Raw genomic sequence first — 10,976 nt, forward strand, 5'->3', positions numbered from 1 at the left:
TGCTTGTCAACCTGACAGCTCTCAAAACATATCCCTTCTTTATGTTCCAAGCTCTCCTTTTCTATTTTATTTGTGTTTTGTATCAAGGAAACTGCTTTTAAGTTATTAAGATGAAGAGTGCCAACAAACTATTAATTGTTCCCCTTTCCTGGTAAAAAAAACTATTAATCCAAATTAACATCCACAACAGGCGGTGGTATCATTGTTTCCTTGAGATGGAAAAGCAGAAACCTAAAGTTGAAAGTCTACTAAGACTTGATGCACAAAGAAGTCAAAAACATACCAGAAATATAAGGAGTGTGTCAATATTTTTCTATGAATATTTGGGAGGTTAAACAAGGGTTAAAACACAATTGTCAGCTGAGATATTATAAAGAGAAGAAGAGAGGCTGTCAGGAGCTGGGGTACAATTGCACATTCCCAAGAAAAGACTGCAGCATGAAAACAATCTAGGAAGGGAACTGGCTCATTTTTCTTTAAATTTTGCTTTTTTAAAATTTCTCATTTTTGTTTTATTTTCCCATCATAATCAAGTCTGAGGAGGGCAAGTACACACATGTATAAGCTACAATCAGTAGCTCCCTTTCCTTAGCTAGAGTCAGGAAGTGCCTCTGCTTAGGCTCCTTCCTAGTGAACAGCTCAGCAGCAGAGTCACCTCCTGCCTGCACCTTGGGAAACTAAACCACAGGAACAGAAGAAAGAAACATCCTCCCCAAGGTCCATGTGCCTGACCTAGACTGATGTATGGAATTAGGCCTGAGCTTATGAAGGACAATAATAATTACACAAATTACTTTGGTAAATCATTTACCAGTTACTAACTGTTCTATCATGGAATGACTAAAAATATGATGTCAAGTCTGAGTCCAGTAATACCTGAATTTGAGAATGTTATTCTTCACATCCATGAATTCTTATTATTATCTGGGAAATGAAAACTTTAATGCAATAATTTGGATTTTAAAAATGCAGTAATGTGAAGAAAACTTCATTTAAATGGTGTCATCTCCAAGTTTCCTCTGTGTCTATGTGTGTATTCTATTAACCACACCCAGCTTACATTTCTGTTACTGTTCTATTTCTAGCTTGCCACTGTGAATATAGAATGGAATTATTGTATATTATTTATTCTGTCAATTTCATCATGTGTAATTTGCTTACTTGAAGAAAAGGATAATATATAAGAAATCCTACATGTTTGATATTAAGCTTGTAAAGTTTCCACAGATGGAAACCTCATTAGGAAAGAGACAATAACCAAGGAACATGTTACAGTTAGGGTGATCTTTTAGGGTCATAATACCTTCACAGTTTTAAAGCAATGCTTTGGATGGTGGCCCACTTTAAGGGCCAGCAGAGCAGCTTCTGTTTAGGAGGTGAGCAGCACAGCTCTGGGAGAAGACCCTGGCTTACTCAGCTGTAGCAGTGCCAGTGGGGAGGGGAGAGCAGGCACTAAAGGTGTGGAGGAGGCGAGGTCACTGAGGATGCAGACTCAAGCACACAGGGCACTTCTGCACCCCACAGGCCACGTCTGTGGTGAACCTGAGTGCTGAGTTGGGGAGCTGGGAAAGCAGGATCCTGGCTTCCTCTGGGGCTGAGCCTGGTGCAAAGTCCTAGGAATGCTCCTACCCAGCAGAAACAGTTCCAGAGAGGGATATAAGCCACATTATGTAGTCACATTGTGTGAGTGGACAAGTACTATCATTATGTACAATTATAATGCAGCAATAAAAATATGGAAATAGAAACATATTAGCTACTGCTACACATAAAATTCATTATCTGAAGCATAAAGATACTTGTTTGAAAAAAATCCATTGAATGTTGGATTGCAGTGTTGTAGGAATAATAATAACTGCAGTGTTGTAGGAATAATAACAACTCACTCTAAAAAACACTAATAAACTTAATTTCTATTATTCTCCTTTCCTGTTTTACTATGATTATTACTTAGGGTTTTTTTTGTTGTTGTTCTTTAAAGGAAATTATAGAGTACATTTCCATGGAAAGATGGAATGAAACTTCAAATGATTTTACTTTATTGGGGTTGTTTCCTCAAAACCAAACTGGCCTACTTCTCTTGCTCCTGATCATCTTTGTGTTTGTTCTCGCCTGTTTGGGGAACTCAGGGATGACTGCCCTCATCTTCTTGGACCCGCGGCTCCACACTCCCATGTACTTTCTCCTCAGCCAGCTCTCCCTCATGGACCTGATGTATATTTCCTCCACGGTCCCCAAGATGGCCATCAACTTCCTCTCTGGCCAGAAGAGCATCTCCTTCCTGGGCTGTGGTGTGCAAAGCTTCTTCTTCCTGACCATGGCTGGATCAGAAGGTTTAATCCTGGCCTCCATGGCCTATGACCGTTTTGTGGCCATCTGCCACCCCCTCCACTACCCCATTCGCATGAGTAAAAGGATGTGTTTGAAGATGATCCTGGGGTCCTGGACACTGGGCTCCATCAACTCTGTTTCACACACTTTTTACATCCTTCTTCCTTACTGCAGGTCTAGGGCCATCAACCACTTTTTCTGTGATGTCCCAGCCATGGTTCATCTGGCCTGTATGGACACCTGGGTCTATGAGTACATGGTGTTTGTGAGCACAGTTGTGTTTCTCCTCCTTCCTTTCCTTGGTATTACTGTTTCTTATGGATGGGTCCTTTATGCTGTCTTCCACATGCACTCAAAAGAGGGGAGAAAAAAGGCCTTCACCACGTGCTCCACACATTTAACCGTGGTGACATTTTACTATGCTCCTTTTGTCTACACTTATCTCCGTCCCAAGACTCTCCGCTCCCCAGCAGAGGATAAGATCCTTGCAGTCTTCTACATCATCCTCACCCCCATGCTCAATCCCATCATCTACAGCCTGAGGAACAAGGAGGTGCTGGGGGCCATGGGAAGAGTGTGTGGGATGTTCTCCCCCAGGAAGGAGTGAGCATGGCTGTCCCTACTCCTCTGTATGGCTTCTCTCCATGCAGACTGGAACATGCTGGATCATAGCTGACCAATAGGTATATAGTGAGATCTGTGTATGTAATTAGAGCTTTCTAGTGACACATATGTAAAACTAATTGAAATAATATATTGATAATTATAAATTAATATGCTAACAATATCTTTAATTGAATATGTTAAAATCCATTTAATATTAACAATGTAAATATTAATTACATATTATTTTGTATCATAATAATTGCATATAAAATACATTATATGTTCTTATATCTGTTAGTCAATATAAAATATTTTATACTGATATTGAAAAGTTATCATGTCTACATGTGTCATGAAAAAATATTGTTGCCTGTATACTTTGTTTTTATTCTATTTTGTCAAATCCTGTGTGTAATTTATACTTATAGCCCACAGCGACTTGAACTGTAGAAACTTCAAGTGTCCCACAAACATGGGGCCAGTGTCCCCAAATCATAGGATTTCTGGGTGATTCAAAGTCTTTTCCTTTAGGGAAAGATGTTACATCTTTATTATATGATTCCTGGTCTTGAGACCAAGAATTGTACTCTGAAAAATAGCCATGCATTTCTTTTAAATGCCTTAAAATAATAATTTATTTCCTTTAAATCTCAGTTATGGATATATGATACTCTAAGCAGCTCCTGGAATCCACCGTCACCCACATCTCTGATCATTCTCCTGGCATGTGCTATGTAAAGAGCATTCTATGTCCTGGGCAGATGCTGCACTTTTCCTTCACTTCCCTTTTCAAATTATTTGACCAGCAGCATCCATGATCCTTGACTCCACTAGGAGGTTCTCCTTGGCTCCTATCACTAGTGCCTTCTTTGATTGGCTCTTTGGGGTCTTCTTTCCCACCATCTGGGCAGTCAACACAGTGTGTCTCTCTCAGGTGCATGGCTGTGCCCTCCCGAGCCTCACAGGTAGCCTGTGTCTGCAGGTATCACTGGGTCTCGTGCTTTCTACTCTGTCTGCCTGGTCAGTTCCATGAGCCATCAGCCACATGCCCAGCTCCATCCACGTTCTGTCCCATTTCACCAAACTGGAGCTTATGGGATTTACTGAGGTCACATGATCTGGTGGTGTGGCAACAGCACAATCATCTGCTGTTTGGCCAGGGGACATCCTCTATCGTTCTATCTCACACATGTACTGGGGATGTTCTTGATGTATACACATCCAGCCTGACTGCTTGGTGTTTCTGAAGACCATAGGGGCCATCATATACCTTTCAGTATGTCTCTTTTCTGTCTTAATAGAAATTAATTTGCTTCATTCCTTTCAATTAAGAACCCTGGTTGATACAATCAGAATCAAATGTCAGTTTGAATGTAACTAGAAAATATTATGGAAAGTAAGAGCAGTAATTATACTAATGGAGGAGGAGAGAAACATTGAAATATTTAGCAAACAATAAGATTATAATTATAATTACCTAGATTGGTGGCAATTGGATGAAAGTGCTCATCCTAAGGCCCAAATGTCAAACTAGCCTTCAATTTTATTCACTCATTTTACTTATTCATTCCTTCACTCATTCATTTTTTTTCTTTTTCTTTTTTTTGTACCAGAGAATGAACCCATGAGTGCTCAGCCACGGGGCCACAACACCAGCCCTCTTTCCTTTTTAATTTAGAGACAGGGTTTAATGACATCTGATTTATAGAATACTTAGATTTACCTCTATGTCCACTACAATGCTATAAATACTCAGTATTTAGTGGCTGATAAATCACCTACTCCTTGAAGTAATTGCTTCCTCAGGTTCTGAGACTTATTAATAATCCTGACTAATGTTCCCACACAGAAGTTCATCTAGAAATGAACGTTTCCCTTATTTTAGTTATGGTTGCTGGACATAGTTCTAGAGTACATATTTCAAGACCACGGGTATTTCTATAAATTGCTGAGAGTTCTGTGCCTCATTTTCTACACGATCTCATCTATTGGTTACACTTTCAGTTGAATTCTATTGGCATCATTGTGCCTTGCAATTCCAGAAATTCTGATGGGCTTTTCTGTATTCAATTTCATTATTTATTTATTTAAATGGTCTTTCACTTTCTGTATTTTTCTTCATTTATTCTTTTGATCTTAGTTTAGCTCATTAAATATATAAATAATTCTATGGTCTTTATCTGGAATGTCATCCATTTCCATATCTGCAGGCTCCTTTCTTGGGGTGTTATAAATTTGGGGTGGAAACTTGGTTATTTCTTCATGTTTTCAGAGATCTTGGACTTATGATCTGTTGAGGTGATTCCTGTTCCTTGTGTGTGTGTGAGAGCCCTTTTGTATGTAGTTATCTTTCATGTATTAAGTCCTGTGTTGTTGGTATCATTTAGCTTCACCACTTAGCCTGTGTTGAAGATTCTGTGTCTTCCTGAGGACTGGGTTCTGAACACAGCCCTGACGATGTGGCCATAGGAGACCAAGATGAAGACCAGGGGAGACAGCACGATGCCCACGGCCAGGATGAAGGTGATGCCCTCCACAGCAGCAGTGCTGATGCAGGCCAACCGGATCAGCACGGGCATATCACACAGGAAGTGGTCCACCTTGTTGTGTCCACATCAAGGTAGCCACAACGTCATTGGTGACATGATCAAAGAACTGGCCATCCCACAGCCCCAGGCCACCGACACCAAGCCCAGGCAGAGTTGTGGATACATAGGCAGAGTTGTAGTGCAGGGGCTTGCAGACAGCCACAAACCTATCATAGGCCATGACAGCCAGTAGCAGACACTCCACTCCACCCAGGCACAGGAACAGGAAGAGCTGGACCATGCAGCCCACATAGCTGATGGTCTTGTTGCGGCCACTCAGGTTGTGGAGCAGCTGGGGGATGGAGCTGGTGGTAAAGCTGAGGTCCAGGAAGGACAGGTGGGTGAGGAAGAAGTACATGGGCGTGTGGAGCCGGGAGTCCAGCCGAGACATCAGGATGATGGTGCTGTTGCCCACCAGGGTCAGCAGGTAGGCTACCAGGATGACCACAAAGAGGACCCTCTCCAGGTGGGGGCGGTCAGAGAAACCCAGGAGGATGAAGTGGCTCTGGGTGCTGCCGTTGGTCCTATCCATCTCTACTGCACCTGAGGAAAATGGAATTTGAAACAAAAAAAAAAAAAAAGAAAAGAAAAGAAAAAGTAATTCCCAGCTCCTCTGCACCCTGTCACATACTAAGCACATCTGGAACTTCTAGTGAAAACGTGTCTGTCTATGTGCATTGCTTACTGGGTTAACACCAGAAATCAATAGTGTTTATACATCAAGGATAAAAAAAATGTACTCAAAACAAAATGTAAAACCTAAATATCATTTAAAAAATAAACAGAAAGTTTGTGGGAATTAAAAATAAATATATTCTTAAAGAGAGAATATATTTTTAAACACTATATTGTGAACATTTTGCTAAAAATGGATCAAATTTTTTGAAGGTGAAACATTTTTAAGATTTACGGAAACAATTTTTAGGGCAGAAAATTCCCTTATTTTTCCTCTAGACCTGAACCCCCTGAATCAGCCTCCCCATGAACAAGCAGAGTTCGTCTGTCCTCTTCCTCAGCCCAGGAGGAAAGTAGAGACATGGTACCAGGGTCGGAGTCCCTCCTCTCTCTGTGAATGAGCATCCTGAGTGCACCTGAGGCTGGGTGGACGCCGTGGCAACTTTCGTCATCACCAATCTTTAGGAGAGGTTGGCTCCTGCCAGATTCCTCAAAGAAAGGAAAAGAAGAAGGATGGAAGGAAGGAGGAGAGAAGAAAGGAAGGAGAAAGGGAGGGAGGGAGGGAGGAAGAAAGAAGGGAGGAAGGAGGGAGGAGAGAAAAATAAAGGAAGAAAGGGAGGGAGGGAGGAAGGAAGGAGAAAGGAAGGGAGGGAGGGAGGAAGGAAGGAGGAGGAAGGAAAGAGGAGAGAAGGAAGGAAGGAAAGACAAAAGAAAAGGGAAAGAAAAGAAAGAGAGGGAGGGATTCACCTAGACATTCTGGCTTTTCCACATTATGACCGTTCATCACCAAGACTGATGTGAGTTTCTCCACCTGTCTGATTCCTCCAGGGTCTGTGATTTCAGTCACCTTATAAGAGGCTGAGTCTGAGGATTTGGTGTCTAACTCAGGCTTACGATGGGATACTGTTCCATCGTAGCAGGTGCCATGTGACTCTCTTCTGGAGTTGCCCCCAATCTCCTTTCAAGACAGTTTTTGAAGACAGAGATTATGGTCATTTCATCCTATGTCTCTAGTACCTGTGTTCAGCTTGAGAACTTTGCATTTTATTAATGAAATGGTTACTAACTTCCCTATGGACCCAGAGGGAGGTATATTTTAGCCAGATTTTGGGGGGTTTGGTGATCACTAAATGTTTATAAGCAGGTCTCAGACAGACGTTAATGAGATCAGCCTGTCCCTTTTCCACCTCCTATTAGAATGAAGAAGTATGCCCTTGGCAGAGGGGACCTGACCCTCTTGTGCCTCTTTTCCTTCCATTGCTGCAGGTTCCTTGATTGTGGAACAAACTTCACTTCCGTTTTCCCACTCTTTGTATCATTTGTTAAAACCACTGCTTCCTAAGACCCCATCTACTGTCCAGGTAGGAAGAGGTCAACTTCAGTCCATAAAACGCCACCTTGAAATCTCATAGAACTTAAGGTGCTATGATTGCTTCTTAAATTAATGATACCATTTTCAAATATTTGAAATTTAAAGGCTTATATAAACCAAAATTTTAGACCTCATGCCACCAGTAATAAGCAAGACACAGATCTTTTCACTGCACTAAGATCATAACCCCAGTGGGAGGTCAGAGAGGAGCTGGTGCTTCACCATGGGGAATTTCCCACTTCCCTGCGTATCCACGGTGCACACCTCAGCTGACTGTGCCTGCCAGTGCATTACCTGGACCACAGCCTGGATTTATGCTGAGTGTCCCCTCTGCTCTTCCCTCTCCTCTAGTTCCCCCACTTCTTCCATTTTCCTACCATTGTCCGTGGCCTTCAGTCCTTTGCTGAATTACTACTCTCCCCCTACAACATCCAAATGTTTCCCTTTGCTCACCTCCTGATGAATTCCCAGCTGCCTTTGCTGCTTTTCAAGAGCCCTGCCATGTGCACGGGTTTGCTTCCAAACCATTCCTTCATCAATGGCCTATGTGTCTTCTGTCCCAACTTCTACTCTCCAGGGCTGAGAATTTTCCAAACTCCGTGGCCAGCATGTGGCCATTTGCAGCGTGCAAGCCTGCCTGGCCCGTCAGCCCTGGGCACACTCTTCACAATGTCCTTCAGATTCACCTCCTCTGTGCAGCTCCTAGGACTGCTCAGATTGCTTGCACTGACCCTGCTTTGGCAGCCTTGGTCTCCACCCGTCCCCTGGGCCTCCCTTCTTCCTACACACCCTCTGTCCCTACACCTAGGCATTGATTTCCCCTAGCCGCACACTGTCTCTCATTCTGGCCTGAGGTTTTATTCTGTGGAGGTCGCTGAGCACAAGAGGATGTCTGGTTCTCCCTCCTGCACTGGAATCAGGTACCCACGTAGCAGATGTGCGGTAGGGAGTGCCAATAGGTGTGACCAGCACAGAGCAGGTGAGTGGCAGGAGCTCTGCCCACCCCCTCAGGACCAGGCTGTGAGGGCCATTTACTCCTCAAAGGAAACAGCACTGTTCCTCACCCTGCTCTAGAGCACAGTGACTCCGTGGGATCCTGGCACCTGGTGCCCACCACATCAATGCCAATGCTGGCGGTGTGTTCACATAACTCCAACATTCAGTTCTCATACCTCACCCTTGGTCTTCCTCACATCCAGACTTCCTACCACAGCCTGCGTTGGGCTGAGGCTGATGACAGAGTGTTTTCTATTACCTATCTAGGTTGGGTTTCTTCTTTCCCATCCTATCTCTACACACCAGTTTACTTCAAATTCAGATGAAAGTGTTCTCTGCTGGGTACTGCCCTTCATTAACTTACTGCAGTTCAGTATCTTCTTTACCCTCTGGGCCATTGATATGAACGAATTTTGTCCATTCTCTTTACATCGCTATGCATATCCTTGCCTATTATTTTATTTGAAGAGTAGCTCAAAGTGTATTTTCTATAGCCTATGTTCTTTGATTAACTAGCAGAAATGAATTCCAGACAGTTGGCTGTACATGGTTTCCCTGCTGTGGGACTCTGAGTAGGTCTGTGTGTGGCACGCACTCTGCAGGTGTGCACGGGCATCACTCTATTAAATTCTCTAAGAACAGAGGCCATGCCTCTCCTTTGGCATTACCTGCACACTCTGGATGGTTCAAGAAGGTCGTTAGTCAGCATGCTAATGCACAGAAGAAGGAGTGAAGAATCAGCAGAAAGGTTAGGTATATACCCTGCTCACCATTCCTGGTGGCATGTCATGTTGCCAAGGCAGCTGAGGTTGGCTGGTTGTGGAAGGAGGAAGAGGGGTGGTCTGACTCCAGCAAAGCCCTCTGCCCTGTGATTTCTGATGCCCATTTGTTTTATTGCTCTTTCTCCAGAATAGGCCCATCCTGAGCTGGTGGGAATGACTCTCCTGTGCCACAAAGCAGCAGAGATACCAGGAGAGAAAGAGGAAGGGACCCTGGAGCTTCCCCTTACCTACTGGTCTCCAGCGGGCCTCAGTGGCCCTGAGGACAAGGGTTTTGTGAAGCTGACATCAGACAGGTAGTCTCCCCAGAGAGATCCTCAGAGACAGCGGGAAGAGGACCCAGAGTAACAGCGCTTGGTACTCCAGGGCATTCACATTCCCCATGGGATCCCTGGGCTCAAGAGAGGGACAGAGGAGAAATTATAGGGAATTAGTCACACTTCTGTTTTGTACAACCACGTTTTTCCTCTGGCCTGTGATAGAAAACAAGAAAACCAGAGTTGTATTTTTTTTTCCCCTTGATAGGAAATGTCCTCATCAGCTTCTTTAAACCAAAAATGTGGAGTAATCCATAATTTTCATAATTGTTTTTAATACCTGGAATTGAACTCAGGGGCACTGGATCACAGAGCCACACTCCCGGCCCTATTTTGTATTTTATTTAGAGACAGGGTCTCACTGAGGTGCTTAGAGCTTTGCTGTTGCTGAGGCTGGCTTTGAACTCTCAATCCTCCTGTCTCAGCCTCTCCAGTTGCTAGTTTTATAGGTATGTGCCACCACACCCAGCCTCCAGTGGTGTTTTATTGTCACAAGCCTTGCAACCCACACCTGTGGGCAAAGAGGTGAGAACAATGCTTCCTCATCTCCACTTTCTTACCATGCCCAGGGCAGATGAAGGCTCCCCTGAGTCTTCCCATGGACTCACGTGGGCATCAGAAGGCATGTTCTCTGGGGAGCTGCATGGATTCTTGAGGCTAATTTCTTCTCGATCTGAAACAGCAGAGTCAGCCCACATCTGTACTTTAATTAACACAGAGATTCAGAAGTTCACTAGGAAATGTTACTTAAAAACTTATTTATGTAAGTATATTCCTAATTCATTAATACAAGTTTGTGGCACCAAAAAAAAAAATAAGTAAATAAAGTGATTTGCCAGTGGGATTGCATCAATTTCATGAAAATGGAATCATCAAATACATTTCTCAAATAAAACCAGGCAGAAAAATCAATCAAAATCTTCAATTTGGCCAGGCACTATAGTCCTGCCTGTAATCCCAGCTTCAAGGCTGAGTGACGCAGGAGGATCACAAGTTCCAGGCCAGCTTCAGCAACTTAGCAAGACCCTGTCTCAAAATAAAAAGTGCTGGGGATATGGCTCAGTGGTGGACCAACCCTGGGTTCAGTGCCCAGTACTGCATGCAACAAAAACTAACAAATCACCTTGCAATTCCTACGCTTCCAAGCAAACAGAAGACCCTTGACTGTCTTTTCCTGCTCAGTTCAACAGACAGGCTGCACCAGGAGAGACAGAGAACCCAAGAAACAGGAAACATGCTAATTGCCTCAGAGCAACTAGAGGAAGAAGCAGAGGGCTTAATGAGTCCCAGCGCTCCCAGTTCTGTCCCAGGA

At 43.6% G+C, this 10,976-nt stretch overlaps 1 protein-coding gene and 1 pseudogene across 1 annotated transcript; one reads left to right on the forward strand and one right to left on the reverse strand.

Annotated features, from left to right (window-relative positions):
* Positions 1–1,794: 1,794 nt before the first annotated feature.
* On the forward strand, positions 1,795–3,065 carry LOC124093797 (olfactory receptor 2L13-like). Its single transcript, XM_046446348.2, has one exon. The coding sequence runs from the start codon at positions 2,003–2,005 to the stop codon at positions 2,936–2,938; it is 936 nt and encodes a 311-aa protein (XP_046302304.1). The 5' UTR covers positions 1,795–2,002; the 3' UTR covers positions 2,939–3,065.
* A 2,268-nt stretch (positions 3,066–5,333) lies between these two features.
* On the reverse strand, positions 5,334–6,094 carry LOC124093794 (olfactory receptor 2W3-like; annotated as a pseudogene).
* Between the last annotated feature and the right edge of the window lie 4,882 nt (positions 6,095–10,976).

The sequence above is a fragment of the Marmota monax genome, unplaced genomic scaffold, assembly GCF_021218885.2.
Source record: "Marmota monax isolate L192 unplaced genomic scaffold, Marmota_monax_Labrador192_F-V1.1 WCK01_AAM20220418_F8-fsc01019, whole genome shotgun sequence".
Lineage (NCBI taxonomy): Eukaryota > Metazoa > Chordata > Mammalia > Rodentia > Sciuridae > Marmota > Marmota monax.